Source organism: Curcuma longa, chromosome 11, assembly GCF_044706935.1.
Source record: "Curcuma longa cultivar G26 ecotype Majalengka, Jawa Barat chromosome 11, ITB_CL_G26_1.1, whole genome shotgun sequence".
Classification (NCBI taxonomy): Eukaryota; Viridiplantae; Streptophyta; class Magnoliopsida; order Zingiberales; family Zingiberaceae; genus Curcuma; species Curcuma longa.
This window is the reverse complement of record NC_133871.1, coordinates 12,499,490-12,522,803: the sequence shown is the minus strand read 5'-3', so window position 1 is coordinate 12,522,803 and position 23,314 is coordinate 12,499,490. Positions and strand designations below refer to the sequence as shown.

At 40.6% G+C, this 23,314-nt stretch overlaps 3 protein-coding genes across 5 annotated transcripts; all 3 read left to right on the top strand.

The window, feature by feature from the left end:
* The first annotated feature begins 2,441 nt into the window (after positions 1-2,441).
* LOC141839121 (cytochrome P450 71A25-like) lies at positions 2,442-4,169 on the top strand. Its single transcript, XM_074726787.1, has 2 exons — positions 2,442-3,348; positions 3,431-4,169. The coding sequence occupies exons 1-2, from the start codon at positions 2,443-2,445 to the stop codon at positions 4,061-4,063; spliced, it is 1,539 nt and encodes a 512-aa protein (XP_074582888.1). The 5' UTR covers position 2,442; the 3' UTR covers positions 4,064-4,169.
* Positions 4,170-15,081: 10,912 nt separating this feature from the next.
* On the top strand, positions 15,082-17,945 carry LOC141839127 (uncharacterized). Of its 3 annotated transcripts, XM_074726797.1 has the most exons (6): positions 15,082-15,542; positions 16,788-16,895; positions 16,979-17,048; positions 17,126-17,233; positions 17,331-17,417; positions 17,534-17,945. In XM_074726797.1, exons 1-5 carry the CDS (start codon positions 15,487-15,489, stop codon positions 17,415-17,417), a joined length of 429 nt encoding a protein of 142 aa, XP_074582898.1. In that variant the 5' UTR covers positions 15,082-15,486; the 3' UTR covers positions 17,534-17,945. The 3 variants fall into 3 exon arrangements, 2 of the variants coding, with proteins under 2 accessions (XP_074582898.1, XP_074582896.1); XR_012602680.1 differs by lacking the exon at positions 17,126-17,233; XM_074726795.1 differs by lacking the exons at positions 16,788-16,895; positions 16,979-17,048; positions 17,126-17,233.
* A 1,009-nt stretch (positions 17,946-18,954) lies between these two features.
* On the top strand, positions 18,955-20,690 carry LOC141839120 (cytochrome P450 71A1-like). The gene is made up of 2 exons (XM_074726786.1): positions 18,955-19,863; positions 19,933-20,690. Exons 1-2 carry the CDS (start codon positions 18,955-18,957, stop codon positions 20,563-20,565), a joined length of 1,542 nt encoding a protein of 513 aa, XP_074582887.1. The 3' UTR covers positions 20,566-20,690.
* The last annotated feature ends 2,624 nt before the right edge of the window (positions 20,691-23,314 follow it).

Below are 23,314 nucleotides of genomic sequence, written 5' to 3'. Positions count from 1 at the left end.
CGTTTGATACGGTGGATTAGAAATTCTTTATGGCCGCTCTCGTTGGTTTTGAATTTCCCCAATGATTTTGTGCATGGATTAGGGAATGTGTAACCATGGCTTCGTACTTAAATTTCCCTCAATTGTGGCATCTATGGGTTCTTTAGTGGGAGGCGCGAGTTGAGGTAAGGTGATCTTTTATCTCCTTTATTTTTTGAATTATGTATTAAGGTACTATCTAGAAGAATATATGTCATCTCCTCACTGCCATCATTTCACCATCATCTCATGTGCAAAGAGACTGACATAGCGCACCTTGCTTATGCTAACGACCTCATGTTGTTTGTTCAGGCCAATGAGACCTCAATCAAGCATATAGCGAACTGTTTGGATATGTTTGGAAAAGAAGCGGGGCTAAGGGCAAATCCATTGAAATCCCACATATATATTGTCAGTGTGGATGATAGAGTAAAGAACCAGTTACTAAACCTCATTGAGTTTCAAAAAGGGAAATTTCCATTTCAATATTTGGGTATTCCACTAGCGATAGAGAAATTGTTGATTGCTAACTATGGTCCATTGCTTGAGGCAATCATAAGTAAGATAAATGCGTAGCCTAAGCACACTCTTTCATATGTCGGACAATTGGAATTGATAAAAATGGTATTACAAGAAATAAAATGTTATTGGTTATCTATTCTCCCTATCCCCGTTGGAGTCATTGACAAGATCCAAACTATTTGTAAAATGCTCGTGTTCCGGCCAAAAATCGACGATGGTCAAGCCACCAGTCAACGAACGATCCGACGGGTGCCGCTTCCTAGTGGAGTCGGAGGGACAGGGTGACGAGGACCTGAAATGCACTTAAACAGGGGGTGAGAGGGGTGCCGGGAAGTCCCGGTGGGCCACTCCGACGCTCAAGTCAGTATTCCGTAGAAGGAAAAATGAAAATGTAAAAGAAGAAGAAGAGTTTAGAAGGTCGAACCAGCCCTCCAAGAGGGAGAAGAGGAAGAGCTTCCTTTCTGAAGAAGAGATGAGATATTGGAATGCATAGCTCCTCCAAAAGAAGAAGTGCCCCCTCTCGGAAGAAGAGGAAGAAGAAGAAGAAGCAACCCTCTGGAGGAGAAGAAGACCCTCCCCTCAGAGGAAGAAGATGATCCTGCCGAGGAAGAAGGCCCCCTTTCTTTCTTGCTAGAGCTCTTCCTTATGTAGGCACACCAGGAGACCAAACCTGACATATGTCCTTGCCTCTTGCTTCCCTTTTGGCATTATGTGCAGGAAAAGGGCATCTTCTATGACAACTTTATAAAGGCTGTCTTGGAGCATGTGTGGTTTGTTGAATCCACAAAAGACAAATATTGACCAGTCCATTTGACTAGCCTTGCCAAATCAGCCTCATTCTTGACTCCCCCTTGACCCTTGACTTTTACCTTAGAGGAAGAGCCACGTCATTTATGCACCGGCATCACAAGTCTCCCTATCAAGTCTAGTCGAAGGAGGCGTAGTCCGACTGACTGGACTATGTGTAACGACTTAACCATCTCTTTCATCATACTGGTGCTGAGATGCTGAACTACTGAGATAGTTGAAATGTTGAGGTGCTGAGATGAGGTGGCTGGGACGAGGTGGTCGAGATGGCCAAGAGACCTGGATAAGTGGCTGAATACCGGGATGAGTAGCTGAGAGCCCGGATGAGCGGCTAAGAGTCAAGATGAGTAGCTGAGGGCCCGGATTGAATGACTGAGCACTTTGGGTGAATGACTGAGCACCTTGGATGAGTGGCCGAAACGAGATGTGATGCTGAAACAACACGTGAGGAGTTGAACTTCGACAGACCATAACTTTTGATTCAGGAATCAAAATGAGGCACGGTCAGTTGGAAATCATTCGGTATTCTGTCTATCCATTTTTATGATTTTGTTGAATACACTATTTGTTGGGTGTTGATGTCTTGAAGAGTTCAATGTTAAAAATATGTAAGCGATTCAATGTGTCACATTGGACGACATATATCCAAATGATGTGTTTAAATGTTGATGAACTTATATGTTTTAATTCTTAACTCTCAAATATATTTATACAAAAATAAAATAAAATATCTCTCCCTCCTTTTCTTTTTTAACTCTTCATTTTAATAAAAATCAAAATTCATCACCGTAACAATTTTATAAAAAATTATAATTAATCAAAACTAAAAAAAATATTATCTCTTCTGCAAAAAAATATTATCTCAATCATTGTCCACTTCTCACTTCAAAATCATTTTTAACTCGCTCCTCAAATGAAATCGCCCGACAGTGCCGCGTGATTGAACTTCATTTCGCGAGCACTTTGACATGTGCAACACAAAAGTCCAAAACAACGCGTTTACTTGGCATTTCATTTCATTTCATTTCATTTCAATAAATGCCTAACTTTATATTGATAGGCAAGCATATACGCTTGGCAAAAGGCTATATCGATATGGTTTCTATGCAGCTGTCTCTGCTGTGGCCACTCCTCCTCCTCCTCCTCCTCCTCCTCTCCTTCGTCTTCTTCTCCGGCCGACGGAAAGGCAACAATCTCCTCCTCCCCAACTCGCCTCCGGGTTTACCTTTCATTGGAAACCTCCATCAGCTCGGCGCTCTGCAGCACCGCTCCCTTGCCTCGCTCGCCCTCCGCCATGGCCCTGTTATGCTCCTCCACCTCGGCCGACTCCCCGTCGTCTACATCTCCTCCGCCTCTGCTGCTTCCGAGGTCTTGAAGACTCACGACCTCGTCTTCGCCAGCCGCCCCAGCTCCACCATCTCCGACCGCCTCTTCTACCGCTCCCAGGACGTGGCCTTCGCCAAGTACGGCGACTTGTGGCGGCACGCCCGCCGCGTGTGCGTCCTCCACCTCCTCAGCCTCCGGCGCGTCCGCTCTTTCCGCGCCATCAGGGAAGAGGAGGTCGCTCTTCTCGTCGGCAGCCTCCGCGCCACTGCTGGAGCGCCGGCTCCCGTCAGCGAGATGATCACCGAGCTCACCAACAACGTGCTGTGCCGGGTCGCCTTCGGCCGGAAGCAGTTCCTGGAATTAGGCGGCGGGATGAATGTACGCAAGATGTTTGCGGACTTGATGAAGCTGTTGGGGGAGTTTCCGGCCCGAGATTTTGCGCCGTGGCTGGGTTGGCTTGACTACCTCAGCGGGTTGGACGCGAGGTTAAACAAGACCGCGCGCGAATTCGACGGGTTCATCGAAAAAATGCTCGTGGAGCACGAGACAAGAAGACGGAAGAGCAACGGCGACGGTGGAGACGCGACAGCGGAGGATTTCTTGGACATTTTACTATCGTCGGAGGCCACAGAGGGCGCTAAGCTCAGCAGAGACACCGTCAAGGCCATAATCTTGGTACCAAAATCACCTTAATTCTTCTTCTTCGTCGTCTTCTTCTTCTTCTTGCTGAATTCAACTATTTGTGTTCTCTATTCAGGACGTGTTCGGCGGTGGAACTGACACCACGTACACTACATTAGAATGGGCAATGGCGGAACTCATCAAACATCCTCAGAAGATGAGGATCGCGCAAGAAGAGATTCGCAGAATCGTCGGATCCAAAGAAACCATCGCAGAAGAGACAGTAGAAACGATGGATTACTTGACGGCGGTGATCAAGGAGGCTCTCCGAATGCACCCGCCTCTCCCCTTGCTGGTTCCCCACGAGGCGACGGACGACGCCAAGATCCACGGCTTCCTCATTCCCAAAGGCACCAGAGTCGTAATCAACGCCTGGGCCATCGGGAGGGATCCCGATTCATGGGAGCAGCCGGACGAGTTCATTCCTGAAAGGTTCCTGAACGATAACGCGGCCGTCGATTTCATGGGACAGCACTTCCAGTTGCTACCATTCGGAGCAGGCCGCAGAAGCTGCCCCGGAAGCACCTTCGCCATCGCCACTGCCAGACTTGCTCTGGCAAACTTGCTGTGCCATTTCGACTGGGAGTTGCCGAACGGGGAGAGAGGGGAGGAGCTGGACATGGACGAAGTGTTTGGGGTTGCAGTGCACAAGAAGTCGAGTTTGGTTCTTGTAGCAAAGCCTCGAGGGATGCATGCAGCAGCAGCTTAAGGAGCCTCTGATGAACTCTAAACGTGATTATGCTATATATAGTTTATGATCTTTAAGGGCATTGTAAACTGCAAATCTAATAAATTTGTCGAACGTCTTTCCAGAATCTAATAGATGCTTGTGCCTATTAAAGATCAGTGTTCTTCTTATGAAAAAAGGAAAAAAGAAATTGGCTTCTTCTTCTTCTTCCTTTTGGCGTCTCTTATTGTCCTGCTTACTGCAACGTGTACGTTTCAAGTACACTTTACAGCTCTCTCGTTCTTCCGACAAGCATCTCCCCATCTCGCCTCCTGGTCTCCCTTTTTTCGGCAACCTCCATCAGATCGGCGCGCAGCCCCACCGCACCATTGCTTCGCTTGCCCGCCGCCACGGCCCCGTCATGCTCCTCCGCCTCGTCCGCGTCCCCGTCGTCGTCCTCTCCTCCGCCGCCCGCCCCGACTCCGCGATCGTCGACTGCATGCCTCTGCTACCGCTCCCAAGACGTGGCCTTCGCCAACGCGTGTGCGTCCTCCACCTTCTCAGCCTCCGACGCATCCGTCCGCTCGTTCCGGGCCGTCAGGGAGGAGGAGGCCTCCCTCCTCGTCTCTGGCATTCGCGCCGCCGCCGGAGTCCCAGTGCGCGTCAGCGAGAGGATCACCGAGCTCACCAACGACGTGCTGTGCCGAGTCGCCTTCGGCCGTAAGCACTTCTCGGAACCAGACGGCGGGAACAAAGTTCGCCACATGTTTGCAGAATTGACGAAGCTGCTGGGGCAGTTTTCAGCCGGGATTTAGTGGCGGGTGATGCGGATGGTTAAGATGGATGACGTGATCTTTCAAAGGTCAAAGTTATGATTGAAATGCCAGCACGAGTTCGCAAGACTTTTATCTCCATCTCCGACTAATCTCCATCTCGGCTAGTGGCCCCTCTTGGCTGACTCCATCTTGGTTAACGGTTCTTTTCGGCTGATTTTATCTCGGTAGCGGCCCGTCTCGGTCAGCGACTCCTCTCGGCCGACCTCGTCTCGGCCAGCAGCTCCTCTTAGTCGGCTCCGTCTCAGCCAGCGACTCCTCTCGACCGACTCGATCTCAGACAACCTCGTCTCGGCTGTCATCGTCTCAGCCAACCTCACCTCTAAGTACTGTCTCAGTCACTCCACCTCACCCCAGGGTAGACCCTAGCCTTAACTATGAGTCTCTGACACTAGCCTGAGGCGTCGCCGCTCGAAAAAAGACTTGTTTGCAGATAACACAAGTTTGGTTCCTTCTGACACCCCTATCATGACCTTACCGAAATTATTTAAAAAATTCAATTTTACATAGTCTCATCTTTAGATATAGACATTTCTAATTTATTCTAGAACAACACCAATAATTTCTTTGTACTCTCCTGATCTTATCCAAACTGTAATGTCAAGATTTTAGAAGTATTTAAGTCATAAATGAATTTTTAATCAAAACTCACTTAAATAAGTCAAATTTAATCTAAACCTGATAAAATAGATTCCTTCCATTCCCTTAAGTCTTACTATGTCCCAAAACTCTTACCTCATGAACTTTATCAATTTGGAGAAGTTATTTAAACAATTTAATCTTTTTTACCTTTAACTCTTATTAATAAGTTTTAGCCAAAACTTATTGATGACTTAAATGTCTATAAAATCTTGAAATTTTAGTATGGATAAGATCAAGAGAGTCAAAGGAAGCTATTAGTTTAGAGGTGTTTAGATCCATATATGATATTATACCGAAAGTAAAGAAGACTTTCTAAATTGATAGGAGTCTTAAATCAAGAGTTTTTCACTAGGGTAAGATTCAAGAGAGTGAAAAGAATTGATTAAATAAAAATTTAAACTAAAATTAATTTATTTAGGCCCATCAATAAATTTTAATAAAGTCTTATTAATGGCTTAGATGTTTTTAAAAATTTAAAATTTTAACATGGACAAGATTAGAAGAGTATAAAAATTAAAAGTTATTAATATTATCCTAAAATAAATCAGAGATGTCCATATCCAAATATAAAACTATATTAAAAGAAAAGAAATTATTTTTTTTAAAATTTATTTAAACAGATAGGGGTTATGAAATTTTTTTTAGCATAAGGAGATTTAGAAGAGTAAAAGGAACCTATTAAATTTTATTTGGACGAAATATGATATGTTTAGATTTATCGATCAGTTTTGACTATCAAAACTCATTGATAACTTAAAATATTTTTGGGATCCTAAAATAAGTAAAGCACATCAAAGTAGTGATGTTTTGACCAAACTATTCTTTTTAATATTTGTTAATTTTGTTTCACTTTCTTGTTTTCTCTTATAATTTGCTATTAAAAAAATAGAAAACTAAATAAATATAAAAACAAATTTCTTATTTTTTTTGCTTTTATTAATCTTCTTTTGTAATTTTATAATTTTTTTATTAAGATTTTAAAATTAAAAAATGGATAAATTTGTTGATGCAGTTTATCCCGATTGTTATTTTGATGTTGACACAGATTTAAGTTAGTCGACTGATTTTGCCTTTAGTCAACTGATGTGGTCGATCAGTCGAGTCATCTTATCTTCTGCTTGCTCAGAGTTGATGACAGTCGACTGATGAACACATCCAGTCGAGTCCATCACCTTCAGTCGACTGATGTGAAGCTCAAGTCGAGTCGTTATACCTTTTGATTGTCATCAATCGACTGGCCTTCAAGGTCAGTCGACTAATCTCCAAAAACAACTCAACTGGAGTTAAATCTAGTCGACTGATGAGGCGTATCAGATGTAATAACTTAGTGCCAGTCGACTGATCTTACCACATCTGTCGACTGTCACTTGTGAAAAATGGAGTTGGAGAGGGCTTGGGAGCTCGTTCTCCGGACTAGGTCAGAGAGAGCTCGGGAGCTCGTTCTCTGTACCAGATGAAGTCGGAGAGGGCTCGGGAGCTCGTTCTCCAGACTAGGTCAGAGAGGGCTCGATAGCTCGTTCTCTGTACCAGATGAAGTCGGAGAGGGCTCGGGAGTTCGTTCTCCGGACTAGATTAGAGAGGGCTCGGTAGCTCGTTCTCTGTACCAGATGAAGTCGGAGAGGGCTCGGGAGCTCGTTCTCCGGACTAGGTCAGAGAGGGCTCGGTAGCTCGTTCTTTGTACCCGATGAAGTTGGAGAAGGCTCGGGAGCTCGTTCTCCGGATTAGGTCAGAGATGGCTCGGTAGCTCGTTCTTTGTACCGGATTATGGTCGGAGAAGGCTTGGTAACTTGACTCCAGACCGGATCATTGTCAGAGGAGGCTTGAGAGCCTGTTCTCTGAATACTTGTCCATTGTGGTTGGCTCGGGTGAGACACGAATGGACCAGATGATCAGATTGTATGAGAATCGAATCCACTTCAATGTAATCGGTGGGTGGATCGATTAACCAATGGCTAAGATGGTTAGTCAATCACCGGATCGATTACAGAGCATTCTGTGAGAAATTGGATATCCCACAAAACCCATAATAATCGATTGCTTGATCGATTATGAACGAGTGTAATCGATCACTTGATCGATTACAGAGTTTTTTGAGAAAACAGGTTGTGACACTTAATCGATCACGTGGATTATATTGAGTCTTAATCGATCGTCTGATCGATTAAGTCATGCTAGAATCGATGGTGATCGATTCCATCAATATCTTGATCGATTATGGCTATCGTGTTCATACTTCTGGCGCATTTCTGATTTCTGCTCTGATATTTGATTCGTTGTGATTTGGTTACTGATGAATCTCTGAGTTTGCAGATATTCAAATTCAAATAAAGGAACAATGAGGAGAGTCAAGGATTGACTTTCCATCTTACCAGGTTTGTTTGATAGCCAATTTCTGGTTAAACGGCTACTGGCACGACGACTGAACTCACCTGGCAGCTGGAGGAGGATGACTTCAGTGTGCTGGAGGATTCAGAGGGGCTCAGATGGTTCAGTAGGTGTGCTTGCATGAGCAGAAGAAAAGGAAGTTTAAAAAGAAGGGGATGGAGAAGCAGAGAGCAATTCAAGAAGAAATCTGTGAATCTGTGAATTGTGCATTCTCTACTTGCGTTCATTGCTCTTACTTGAGTTCTCGCCTGAGGTGCTGCAAGGTGTTGGTGTTCTTGCTCTCGAGTGAATCTTCTGATCTTCTCAGGTGTTGGTGTTGTGGTTAAGTTGAGGCAATCGTGCTGTAAGTTACTTATCTGTTAACTGTCTCAACCTCTTTCTTATCTCTGTGCTTAATACATATCTTTGAGATTGATTGTGTAGAGGTCACTCCATCGAGAAGGAGCATTATCTAGCCGGATTCATCCGGAGTGTGATCTATCGAAGATCAAGGGATCGTCCACCTTACGGACACGCCGAGGAGTAGGAGCAAGTTATCCCCGAACCTCGTACATCCTTGTATTAGTTCCTTCCCTGTTTTGTTAGTTGTTTTTCTTTCTATTTCCGCTGCGTACTAATCGATTGTAGGAGAAAAATCATTTCAAAGAGAGGCTATTCACTCCCCCCCTCTTTAGCCATCTTCCGATTCCTAACAAAATTTAGAAGATGAATGCAATAATGTAAATTTAGAATAAAATTGAACAGATCATGAATAACTGGTCATTTGATCATGGGTGAATTTAAAAAACTATTTTTTAAAAGATTATATAAATAAATTCAAGAAGTTATTCTAGAATTAAAAATAAAAATATAGATAAATTTAGAAGATTATCATATATTTATTTAAAAAATAAATTCTACAGAGTCATCTGTTTCAAAAATCTTTGATGAAATAATTAAATTTTTATATTTTTTATTTGATTTCATTTAATTTAATTTGATTTAAATAAAAAAAATTATTTTTTATTTTAATTTAAGAGTGAAATCTGAAATGGATGGAAATGATATTTTGAAAATTAGATTGAGTGCGTACTTTGAAAAATGCAAAAAAATTAAAACAACCTTTAAATTACAATTCTGAAATATCAAAAGTGATAGGGCGATTGATTTTTTTTATTTATATCAATTAATTTTAAGATCATCATGATCCAAAATATAATATTAATTATTAGACTAAGTTGAAAAATGTTGAACACGAAAGGATAAAATATCTTTCTCATAAGAAAATATACTCACAAAAAAATTTCACCAAAGTATATAATCAAGGTGGACTTGAAGAAGGCGTTTGATACGGTAGATTGAAAATTCTTTATGGTCACTCTCGTTAGTTTTGGATTTCCCCAACGATTTTGTGCATGGATTAGGGAATGTGTAACCACGACTTCGTATTCAATCTCCCTCAATTGTAGCCTCTATGGGTTCTTTAGTGGGAGGCGCGGGTTCAGTTAAGGTGATCCTTTATCCCTTTTACTTTTCGGATTATGTATTGAGGTGTTATCTAGAAGAATGCAGGTCATCTCCTCGCTGCCATCATTTCACCATCATCCCATATGCAAAGAGGTTGGCATAACGCACCTTGCTTATGCCGACCTCATGTTATTTGTCCGGGCTGATGAGACCTCAATCAAGCATATAGCGAACTGTTTGGATATGTTTGGAAGAGAAGCGGAGCTGAGGGTCAATCCATTGAAATCCCACATATATATTGTTGGTGTGGATGATAGAGTGAAGAACCGATTACTTAACCTCATTGGGTTTCAAAAAAGGTAGTTTCCATTTCAATATTTGGGTATTCCACTAGCGGTAGAGAAGTTGAGAATTGCTAACTATGGTCCATTACTTGAGGCAATCACAAGTAAGATAAATGCGTGGCCTAAGCACACTCTTTCATATGTCGGACGATTGGAATTGATAAAAATGATATTACAAGGGATAGAATGTTATTGGTTATCTATTCTCTCTATCCTCGTTGGAGTCATTGATAAGGTCCAAACTATTTGTAGAATGTTCGTATGATCTTCTAAATACCCTCCTATATCTTGGGCTTCTTATGTCTATCAAAAAAATGAAGGGGGGTATGGTATTCGAGATCTTAGTGCATGGAATGAAACTTTATTAAGTAAGACCTTATGGAAGATTCAATCCAAGACGAATTCATTGTGGGTAAGATGGGCACATCATTATGACATCAAAGGGGTTGAATTTTGGCAATGGGAAGTTAAAGCTTCTGATTCACCACTTATCAAGAGGCTTGTGAATATCCGGAGTAAAATCTTGGGTGGAATGAATGGAGTTGGGGAGGCAAACATGAAAATGATAGAGTGGTTTGCCGGAGGAAAGAAAGGGGTTAAAAATGCATATGATTTCTTCAAACCAAGAGGACCTTCGGTGGTTTGGGAGCCATTTGTTTGGAGGATGAAAATATTACCAAAGCATCGTTTCATATTATGGTTACTAGCATATGCTAAATTACAAACGGCGGATCGGATGTTTGATATGGTGTGTTTGTATGGGAATTATTTATTTATATATTTCTCTTTTATTTATTTGTCACTTACACCTATCAAAATTAATTATTTATTTTATTACCAAACTCCTAACTATCGTTTAAAGTAGTATAAAGAGGTCCGAGTCATCTCTCTCTCGGATTCAATGATGGAAGTTATCCTAGACAACCTGGTGTGGGATTTATTTAACTATTTACAACTCCATTTATTTACAACTGAATCTACAATTAACAAAAGAATCTTAAATCTACGTCATTTACAATTTGAATCAAATCCTCCATCCTATCTACACATCATTTATACAACAAACACTAATTCACAATTACCACATTATTCAGACAATAAATAATACATTAATACACAAATACAACATCCAACAACTTATTATATAAATGTCATTATTTAACACAAATTCAATATACAACATGAACATAATTCCAAACTACAACCACATACAACATTAATTACACAAGCCTTACATTAAGTATACAACACAAATTCATACCACAAAATTCTATGCATACAACATACAACCTACAAAATGATTTATTCATAACACACATCAGATTTACAAAATTCATTTACATATGATTCCAAACACTACCTATCACGTAATCGGTTAACATTATTTCCCAACAACTACACACATTCAACTTACCTAACGATACACATCATAACAACTCATGGCAATTCCCTTACATATCAAAGAACACTCTATAAGCCCATCAATAACAAAAGTAACAAGTCCATTTCAAGCATTCAACAACAAAACATCAACAAATCATATAATCATCCAACAACACCTAACCACTTCAGTTAAAGTCCAAAGGGACACATATGAACCACATAATTTCAAAACAGGTGACACAACATCTCATGCAAATTCCTCAAAGCTAACCGAACATTCGTCATTTTATTCACATAAACAACAACATCAACAGATTAAATGAATAACTAACGTGATTAAAGAAGATGCCAATTAAACTACAGTTAATGTTACAATTAGAATTAGGGTTAAAACAATGGTTAGGGATTAGGGTTAGGTATTTACATTGGTGTTAAGGTCAGGGGACAATTAGGAATTCTGGTGAAAGTTTACAGCATATACACAGTGAATGGGGATTTTGATTCAACATGAATAGAATAATTTACTGAACAAATTAGGGTTAGGGTTTAGGGTTCCTTCCCTTACGGTTCGGAACAGAAGAACAGAGGAAGCGGTGACAGTGTGGAATGGTGAAGATGGATGGAAGGACCCAAATCAGCACAGAACAGAAGCTTGACGCCATTTTGAACGAGTCACAACAACAGGGAGTGGTCGAGCGTCGCCGGAACTGGCCGATTCCGACGAGCTCAAATCGGGGAAGAAGGGAATCAGCCACCGTCGAGCTCCATTCCTGCTGCAAACCACAGACAGGAGTTAGAAACCAAACAGAAACCCTTACCTCATTCCTCGGTGGAAAGTGCGACCAGAGCTCAGCCCGGTGTCCCGTGCCGGTCTCTGATGGATGCGGTCAGACAGGGAATCTGGCGGAGCAAATCACCCACGCCGTAATCACTGCTGCGGGTGCGACGGCCACCATCTCCGGAGCGAACCACCCACGGCGGCTGGAGACCTGAATGGTAAAGAGGAGCAGCGCCGGAGCAAATCACCCACGGCGTCTCCCCTGCGGTGCTGTTGGAGTTAATCGCCCTCTGTTGACGCCGGCTGCCGCCTTCTGGCTGATCAGAGATGAAGGTGATGAACGGAGGAGGCGGTCGGGGAAGAAGAGGCACTCGCGACAGGAGCTCGGGGACGGCGTCGCGAGAGAAGAAAAGAAAAACCATAAACTTCGAGCTCCCTGATCGCTGAACCGGCTATTACCTTTTAACCGCGCACTTGAACCGGACCAAATTGAAATTGAACCAGACCGGCACCATTTGATTGAGTCAGACCGTGTGATTGAACCGGTTTTGAATGGATTTGAACCTGATTTTGACCAGCTTGGCTTGAACCGGCTTGAACCAGATCTTTTGGCTTGGAATGGGCAGATTGAGTCAAGTTATTGGGCTGATTAAATAAACTTGAAACTGGACCGGGCTTGTGAATTGAAGTGGTTGAATCGGGCCAAACTCAAATTGAACCCGATTAGCTTGATTTTCCAATCTAATTGAGTTAATTGAATTCTATTTGAGTCCAACTCGAACCAGAATTGATTTTATCCAATTTGAACCTCTAAAAATTAATTATTTCCATCCTAATTTCCTATAAAAATCAAATGCATAAATTAATATCCATAAATTCCCAAAATTTAATACAATTTACAATAAAAACTATAAATTCATCCAAAATAAAGAAATAGCCCAAATTCCTATTTATGATATGAAATGCGGTCCAAATCGATCCAATCTAATCCTAATCTATCCGGTCACATAGTCAGTTATCAAATCCCCCACACTTATTCTTTCACGTCCCGTGAAAGTAAACTAATATACATTATTTTCCACCCTAACAATATCAATCAAATTAAAAAATTGTAACAACCAATTAAATAAGAATGTCAAATCTTAGAAACCCACGCAATTCAGAATTCAATTCATACATGGTTCAACAAAATAGCAATTTCAATCCACCCTAAATAAATTGAGAATGATGACTACAAAAAACCTCACAGTATAAAAAAATGTGGTGTTCATCCTCATAATCATGTAAAAAGTGGATCTCTCTCAAGCTACCTATGATTCATGTACTACCATATACTTGCTCATCTTCTAATCTCCACTACTATCATATGCATAAGATAGTATAATTCACAAAGATTTATTGCAAAAGAATAAGATATACAAGTGGAAAGAATATGGATAAAGTAGGGAAAGAAAACAATGTGTAAAGAAAAAATATAAAGAATGTAGGTGGAAGACATGGGAATAATGACCTACGTCATTGATGAGTCAATGGAAATAATGCCCAATAGATATAAAATCAAGCTAGTGTGGAGTGAGCTAGTAGTAAGAAAACAACTCTAAACCTCTCCTACACTCTAAAACATATCCAATACACCTCCTAATAGGAGAAATAAAAGTTGCAAAAACTTCCTACCAACTATCCAATGAATATCACCAACTTAAACTTTGTTTTTATTTTTATTTTATTTATTTATTCAACAAAACAGAATTTTTTTTCTTTTTTTTTGAATATGTTTTTTTCTTTTCTTTTGTTTTTCTCACTTTTTTTTTTACAGATTTTGCTTTTTTTTCAACTGAATTTTTTTTTACCTAACTAAAACAAATGAACTAAACAAAAAAAATAAAATACAAACAAAACAAAAATAAACAACCTTTTTTTTTCAACTGAATTTTTTTTTACCTAACTAAAACAAATGAACTAAACAAAAAAAAAAATACAAACAAAACAAAAAAATAAACAACCTATCTATTAACAAAATGCTGGTTTGTCAATGGTGAACTCTCTAATCACACCCCCCACATTTAAATTTTTATTCGTCTCGGGCAAAACTCTCATCTCAGCATTCAGAGTTCCCACATCCAAAGAAAGAATGAAAGAGACGATAGGAAAAAGGAATGACAACAAGAGCATGGATTATTTGATAACCTAAACTAATATAAAAGAATGAATGAATAAAGAATAACGGAATGTGTTCACTACTAGAAAAATGTTAATAGACAACACCCCAAAGACAACGGGTTTTTAGCAAAAGCGTTGTGGTTTTTCAATTTACAACGTTTTTTGTCAAAACCGTTGTCTTTGAAAATCAAAAGACAACGTTTGTTCAGAAAGCGTTGTCTATTAGCGTTTATTTTGGGTCAACCACAACACTTTTAAAAAACCGTTGTCGAAAGCGTTGTCTTTTAGCGGATTTTTTTGCCAAAGACAACGCTTTTAAAAAGTATTGTCGTTGAGGGTTGTCGTTGAGGGTTTATATCCAGGTATTTTGAGTTGATTTAAATTGGTTAGAAATATGATTTATAAAAAAATAACAATCTTATCCAATTAAAATTTGACAAATGAAGTAATCATATGAAAAAAAAAGCAAATGAAACAACTTTATTAATAAAGTAGCAATGGTCCTTAGATAGAATTGGATGGATATACAAATATTATTAAAAATTTTTAACATAAATTCAAACTCAATCCAAAAATTTTAAACTTTTCTGTAAGAAAGGTGGATCCGCCACCTTAGCGACCCCGCACGATCGGCCCCACGACCATCTGTGAGGAAGTAAATCGAAAAAGTACAGTTGGTTACGACGCAGGAGGATATTGCCTGACTTCGTCAAGATTTGAACCCTTGCCCTCTTCTGCAAGTCTGCTGCGTCGTAACCAACTCAAATCTATATAATCCGATCAAAATGAGAAAAAAATGTCTTAATTTTTAAAATAAAATTTAATCTAATTTTTAAAAAAATTTAAATTTTAAATTCAAACCTGATCGAATTTAATTCAACCCAAATCCGATTAAAATATAAAAATTTTCGATTTATCCCATTGACAAATGAACAATTTTAATGAAACTAGATTGAATTAATAGATTCTAAGAATTAGAGATCTGAAATAAAAAATAATAATAATAATTAAAAAAGTCGAGGGATTGGTAGCTTCGTTTTTGACCACTACTTCTGTTCGACGTTGGCAAGAGGTGGAAATGATAAGGGGGTTTGAGCCCCAAATCTGACCTAATCCTCCTCCAATCCATGGCTTCCATCTCCATCTCCTCCTCTTCCTCCACCGCCTCCACGTCGCGCTCCCTCTGCTCCAAACCCTTTCTCCTCCTCCTCCGAGCTTCCACCCGCCGCACCGGTCTCTCTTCTTCTTCTTCTTCTTCTTCCTCCTTCCACTCGTCGGTTCGTTTCCGCATCGCTCTCAGATGCCCAACCTCCCGGATCCCGACTCCATCCGTCCGAGCCAGCTTCCAGGTGCCGGCGGGAATCCGTCCTGGCAGCATCGTGGAGACGGACAAGCTCCCATCCGACCTGCGCAACCTCGCCATGGAGGCAGTGGATTATTATGGCGCGCGGGTCACGATTGGCGACGTGGCTAGCAAGGCCGGGCTTAAGCTAAATGAAGCTGAGAGATCACTGCAGGCACTCGCCGCGGATACTGGGGGATTCTTGGAGGTGAGCCGTGAGCGCACTTCTCTTTCTCATGATAACTATCATTCTAAGCCGTCACGATTAGATTTGAGTTTGCTTTGTTCGTTTCTTACGATCCTTAAACTTTTTTTTTCTACAATCGATTTCCCCTATAAGAGACTTGACTTGCTTAGAGAAGATTCTACATGTTCCCAATTGTATACTTAAAGTCACTCCAATAGTAGCACATCCTTTTACACAGTGGCGTTGCTGATGTTTACGTCTGATACTAATTCCTATGTTTGGATTTAAGTATGAAAATAACAATTAAAGTCCTGTTACTCACACTTGGAATGGTGGAATTTTGGACACATTTAGTATTACATTATATAATCTATGGTACATAGATTCTCAATACATTTCAACCAATTTTTTTGTTCTATTTTCCAAACAAAAGAATTTAGTGGAATTAGATTTCCAGATTTTGTGAAATTTTACAATTCCAAACAAGCAAAGTGTCAACCTTCTCCTCTACTGAAATTTGTGTGTGTGTTAAGGTTGACCTATGTTGAGTGATATTATTTGAAGGTGCTTGGAAAGCAGCTAGGTGAATGATGAACTGATTAAGGTTCTTTTCCAAAGGTAGGAAATTTAAACTAGGCATCACTTGATCAAGCATCTCATAAGAAATGCTAGGAAGAACTTCATCTTTTGGACGTGTGCCTCAGGAAATAGAACATTCACTGTCTCCAATTAACAGAACTCATATATATATATATATATATTGTGGAAAATCACATGTTTTAGTGCGACGAATGGCTTCTTACTTGGTGAGCACAGTTAGATGACCTTATGCAGCAAATTTTTTGTAATTTTCTCACTATCCTTATTTTAATATTGTGCTTACTTGAAAAGTATTTTCCCCCTTCATTTTTTGATATAATGATTCATTTAACTGTTCATCTTGTGCGGGAGGTGAAACTGTGTGGACCGGTTTGGTATAGACATCTTTATAAAAACATGATGACAGATACCATCAAAGGAAAATTCAGATTCGTGAATCCACACACCATCCCATATATAATGACACCTACACGTGACAAAAAGGGAAAACTTGAACAGTTAAACCAAAGGGCTACTGTGTTAGCAGATAGGTTGAGTTCTGCATCAGTAGATCAACTAGTTTTGGTCCCATGTAATGTCGGATCAGTTGTAAATAATACATCACTTGCAATTTCTCCCTGTTGATAACTTATTTAATTGATGAGCTAATTATTTGTTTATGTGCAGTTGTCATTGGATTCTCACTGTCATTGAACCCTATACGGAGATTGTTTATGTGCTGGATTCTCTAAGTCATCGAATGCGCTATGAAGATTGGAAATATATTATGGAAATGTGAGGCCAAACTGGGTAATTTGATTGGGCATTTCATTCACATGTTAAAACACTAATATATCATATTTTATTAACGTATGTAGGGCTTTGAGATTGTTTAATTCAAACAAGGGAAGGAAAGGTCGGAAAAAACCAGTGTGGGAAATACTACAGGTATGTGTAATTATGTTTGATATGGTCTTGATGTGTGTATTTGTCTTTTAACTGATAGTGGAGTCCAATTACCACAGGCACCTCGACAACCAGATGGGAAACAATGTGGTTATTATGTGATGAGATTTATGAGACAGATTATTGTAGAAATTGAAACTATTGAAAGAGATGGACTACGATCAATAGTACTTGTTCAAATCACTTCAAATAAACCATTTATCATTTTGCAAAGTCAGTGTTGATTGTTTTTCCAATTAACTTAATCTATATGTGTGTTCATAGTTTAAGGCAGCTGAGTACACTCGGGCAGAAATTGATGAGGTGCGTTCAGAGGTGGCAGACTGTATACAAGATCATATTTATGAGTAGGTATGGAATGCTGATCTCCATAATTCCATTTATTTATAATATATATATTTGTTTGTGATTAATTCTGCTGCTGTTGTTGGTCCATACTTGGTGATGCTATGCTATGTATTTGACAGATGGACCTGTTCTATTTCTGCTGCTGATACTTGGTGATGTTAATGTTGTGTCCATACTTGGTGATGCACTTGCTGTTACTTGGTGCTGCTAATGTTGTGATGATATTCTGTTGCTGTTGGAGGATATTCTGTTGTAATGATATTTCTGCTGCTGTTGGAGCTTCTATGTTGGAAGTTATGGACCTGCTGCTGTTATGGACCTGTTGTAATGATATTTCTGTTGCTGTTGGTGATGCACTTGCTGTTATGGACCTGCTGCTGTTATGGAGCTTCTATGTTGGAAGTTATAACTTGAATTTGTGTTATGAATTTGTATAAGTTGTATGTTATCGACCTGCTGTATGTTATGAATTTGTGGTATGAACCTGCTGTAAGAATGATTTTTGTGTAAATATAAGTTGTATGTTTTGTATGTGATTTTTGTGTTATTTCTTATTTACTGCTAAAAAAAATCAAAAGACAACGTTTTTAAAAACGTTGCAAACCCCAAGCAATTTGTAACAAAATTACAACGCTTTTTAACCGTTGCAAAATGTGTTGTCATACCTACTAAAAACAACGTTTTTAAAGCGTCGCAAAAAGCGTTGTAATATTTACAACGCTTTTTCTGCGTTGCGAAGGTGTTGTCGATGTTAACAAAGACAACGCTTAAAAAGCGTTGTTGTTGAGGGACCCCTTTTACAACAGGGCCTCTTACAACGCTTTTTAACCCACAAAGACAACGCTTTTTCCGCGTTGTCTATTAACATTTTTCTAGTAGTGGGAAAAATAGTAGAATGAAAAGAAACTGAACAAATATATACACAAAAAGAAAGAAAAAAATAAGAAGAGATAGATTACTCCCCTTCCATCGGGAAGATGGATTGTTGCCAAAGGAGTCCCTTGATTCCTGATCGCCCTGGGTTCTCAACTCTGCAATTGTATCCAGTCAACATCGATGAAAGTGATCCTAGGGACTCAGTGTAATTTCCTACACTTTCGTGCACCTCTCCCATATTGAAAAGCCACAACCAAACTTTAATGGCACTAAAACCAACACCCTCAAATAATTAGAATAGAAGAATGAAATAATTACAATAAATGAATGAACGAATAAATAAATCAATAAATCATCAATCAAAGAATAAACAGATGAATAAACAAACAGATGAAGTGAATAAACAAATAAAAACATCAATATACAGTCTAAAGTATACAACAATCAAATAAGTCCCCGGTAACGGTGTCAAAATTTTGATATGATGTGTTTGTATTAGAATTATTTATTTATATATTTTGTATGGACATGTGCAACACAAAAGTCCAAAACAACACATTTACTTGGCATTTCATTTCATTTCAATAAATGCCAAACTTTATATTTATAGAGGCAATCTACCTTGGCTAAAGGCTAAAGGCTAAAGGCTAAAGGCTAAAGCGATATGGTTTCTATGCAGCTGTCTTTGATGTGGCCACTCTTCTTCCTCCTCCTCCTCCTCCTCCTCTCTTTCGTCTTCTTCTCCGGCCGACGGAAAGGCAACAATCTACTCCTCCCCAACTCGCCTCCGGGTTTACCTTTGATTGGAAACCTCCATCAGCTCGGCGCTCTACAGCACCGCTCCCTTGCCTCGCTCGCCCTCCGCCATGGCCCTGTTATGCTCCTCCACCTCGGCCGACTCCCCGTCGTCTGCATTTCCTCCGCCTCTGCTGCTTCCGAGGTCTTGAAGACTCACGACCTCGTCTTCGCCAGCCGCCCCAGCTCCACCATCTCCGACCGCCTCTTCTACCGCTCCCAGGACGTGGCCTTCGCCAAGTACGGCGACTTCTGGCGGCACGCCCGCCGCGTGTGCGTCCTCCACCTCCTCAGCCTCCGGCGCGTCCGCTCTTTCCGCGCCATCAGGGAAGAGGAGGTCGCTCTCCTCGTCGCCAGCGTCCGCGCCACTGCTGGAGCGCCGGCTCCCGTCAGCGAGATGATCACCGAGCTCACCAACAACGTGCTGTGCCGGGTGGCCTTCGGCCGGAAGCGGTTCCTGGAATTAGGCGGCGGGACGAATGTACGCAAGATGTTTGCGGACTTGATGACGCTGTTGGCGGAGTTTCCGGTCCGAGATTTTGCACCGTCGCTGGGTTGGCTTGACTACCTCAGCGGGTTGGACGCGAGGGTAAACAAGACCGCGCTCGAATTCGACGGGTTCATCGAAAAAATGCTCGTGGAGCACGAGACAAGAAGACGGAAGAGCGACGGCGACGGTGCAGACGCGACGGCGGAGGATTTCGTGGACATTTTACTATCGTCGGAGGCCGCAGAGGGCGCTACGCTCAGCAGAGACACCGTCAAGGGCATAATCTTGGTACCAAAATCACCTTCTTCTTCGTCGTCTTCTTCTTGCTGAATTCAACTATTTGTGTTCTCTATTCAGGATATGTTCACCGCTGGAACTGACACCACGTACACAACATTAGAATGGGTAATGGCGGAACTCATCAAACATCCTCAGAAGATGAGGATCGCGCAAGAAGAGATTCGCAGAATCGTCGGATCCAAAAAAACCATCGCAGAAGAGACAGTAGAAACGATGGATTACTTGACGGCGGTGATCAAGGAGGCTCTCCGAATGCACCCGCCTCTCCCCTTGCTGGTTCCCCACGAGGCGACGGACGACGCCAAGATCCACGGCTTCCTCATTCCCAAAGGCACCAGAGTCGTAATCAACGCCTGGGCCATCGGGAGGGATCCCGATTCATGGGAGCAGCCGGACGAGTTCATTCCTGAAAGGTTCCTGAACGATAACGCGGCCGTCGATTTCATGGGACAGCACTTCCAGTTGCTACCATTCGGAGCAGGCCGCAGAAGCTGCCCCGGAAGCACCTTCGCCATCGCCACTGCCAGACTTGCTCTGGCAAACTTGCTGTGTCATTTCGACTGGGAGTTGCCGAACGGGAAGAGAGGGGAGGAGCTGGACATGGACGAAGTGTTTGGGGTTGCAGTGCACAAGAAGTCGAGTTTGATTCTTGTAGCAAAGCCTCGACGGATGCATGCAGCAGCAGCCTAAGGAGCCTCTGATGAACTCTAAACGTGATTATGCTATAAATAGTTTATGATAATTAAGGGCATTGTAAACTGCAAATCTAATAAATTTGTCGAACGTCTTTTCAGAATCTAGTACGCTAAAAAGTTGTTTCAAATTGTTTGCGTGAAGAGGTTTCCTTACTCGATTGGTACATATTATGCAAGATCATTAGATGCTTGTGCCTATGAAAGATCAGTGTTCTTCTTATTAAAAATGGAAAAAAGAAATTGCCTTCTTCTTCTTCTTCCTTTTTGAGTGTCTTATTGTCCTGCTTACTGCATCGAACGTGTACGTTTCACACTGTTCAGCTGTCTCTTTATTGGTTACTTCTCTTCTTCTTCTTCTTCTTCCCGTCGAAATGCCGACAAGCATCTCCCCACCTTGCCTCCTGGTCTCCCTTTTTTCGGTAACCTCCATCAGATCGGCGCGCAGCCCCACCGCACCCTTGCCTCGCTTGCCCGCCTTCATGGCCCCGTCATGCTCCTCCGCCTCGTCCGGTTCCCGTCGTCGTCCTCTCCTCCGCCGCAGCTGCTGAGGAGACCCTGAAAACCCAAGACCTCGTGTTCGCCGCCCGCCCCGACTCCGCGATCGTCGACTGCCTCTGCTACCGCTCCCAAGACGTGGCCTTCGCCAAGCACGGCGACTTCTGGCGGCACGTTCGTCGCGTGTGCGTCCTCCACCTTCTCAGCCTCCGACGCGTCCGCTCGTTCCGGGCCGTCAGGGAGGAGGTGTCCCTCCTCGTCTCTGGCATTCGCGCCGCCGCCGGAGTCCCAGTGCGCGTCAGAGTGTTAGAAAACACTGTAAAATTTTTTTGGAGATCTACCAAGTGTCTTACGCAAACTTGAATGAAGAATATTTATCGTCAAAATAAAATTAATAAAAAATTATTATAAATATTTATAATTTTAATGTATGATTTTATTTTTATGATTATTGCATGATCAATATATTTAAAGTTAAATAGATTTAATATGCATTATGTACATATATCTCTGAGAAAAAAAACTAATATGCATATTCTATTCAGATTCATGTTGGTGAATTACAATTTCGATGTGCATGTAAAAATTTGAGCATTTAAAATCTGTAATTTTATCATGTCTTGATCAATCGGAAAACAAAAATACTATTCATCAAATTACTATTCATACTGCATCATAATGTCGTTGTGTTTTTATATAAAAAATTATGAATATCAAATAATTAATGATTCTGCTCACACGAAAAAAAATATATGAATATTAAATTACTGTTTATGATGTAACATGAACAGTAACGATATATTAATGCAACATCATGAATTAGGCTTCGCACATTAAAAATTATGAACATCAAATGTAGAACAATAACATACCGAATGAAAAAAATACTATATAAAATTAATATGATACACTATATATGAGTCTCACGGCTATACAGTAAGTTCATAGTCATGTTGGGAGTGTCATATTGATTTTATATTGTATTTTCTCATACTATATATCATTTCTCTCGATAATGATTCACACGAAAAAAAAATGAAAAATGCTGTGTCATGAATATAATCCTACTGTTCACACGAAGGAAAAAAAAATTGATGATCAATATGATTCATGGATAAAAAACTGCATTTAAAAATTAAAATGCATGGGTATGTTTGCGATAAGGAATGAAATATCATTTTTTTTTTTTTACTCTTTCGTTCCTTCAATCAATTGGGTTGAAATAGGATTGGACTTGGATTTTTCTTAATAAGAGTTTAGATAGAAATCTAATTAAATTAGTTCTAACTATGAGGGTTAAATTTGCACTCGAGACTTGGCAATTTACTTGGACTCGATCAATCGAATACTACTGAGTACTTTGACACTCGAGAGCACAAATGCCGATTGATTTGGTGTGATTATCGAGTCGTGTTGAGTGGCTTCAGTATACGAGGATGTCGAATAAGACATGGGATGATAAATTCGACTCGGACTAGAATCACAAAAGTCAAGTTCCAACTTTAGAGTTGACTAAATCTCACTTGAAATTGACAAACATAATTCGGACTCAGAATCTCAAAAAGGATATTCAACGAGCTGAGTGCATATCTAACGTACCGAGTGGTTGATTGAAAGAAACTCTAATTCAAATTTAAACAACTTAGACTCAGCTGACTTACTGAGTCGACATTGTTCATAAATCGAGTGACTCAGGTATATCGAGTGGGTACTCGGACTCAGTTAACAACATGACTCAAGTTTGCCGAGTAGGGGCGCTAACCCAGTCATCCAAGATGTACCTATTCGGATTTTACTTCAACTTGAGGAGTGTTTTTGATTGGACTAGGGCGCGCAATAGCGCTCGGGATGCTTGGGAGGAGTCAATCACACTCAGACCATTTGAAATTTGAATTCAGTAGCTAATCGGACAGTAGACTAGAACTCCTAAACAACAAGACAATTTATTTTTTCTTGATTGTATATGTGTTGTGTGTTGGTTCTATGCATATTTTGAATTGGAATGAGCCAGTTTTATTATTGGTTAGTCGGTTTTGTATTAATTTTATTGATTTAAATTTCAGAGGTGCAGACAATATACACAATAACTCATCATAATGTATTACGAAATAAACTGAGGGAAACTATCAAGGAGATAGTATATGATCTTTATAGTCAGAGGACACATTGAAAGACTTAATAAATTTTTCTAGAGACTCGAACAATAAATTTTTTCTATTCTGGGTAATTATCGAATCTGAGTTTTATTT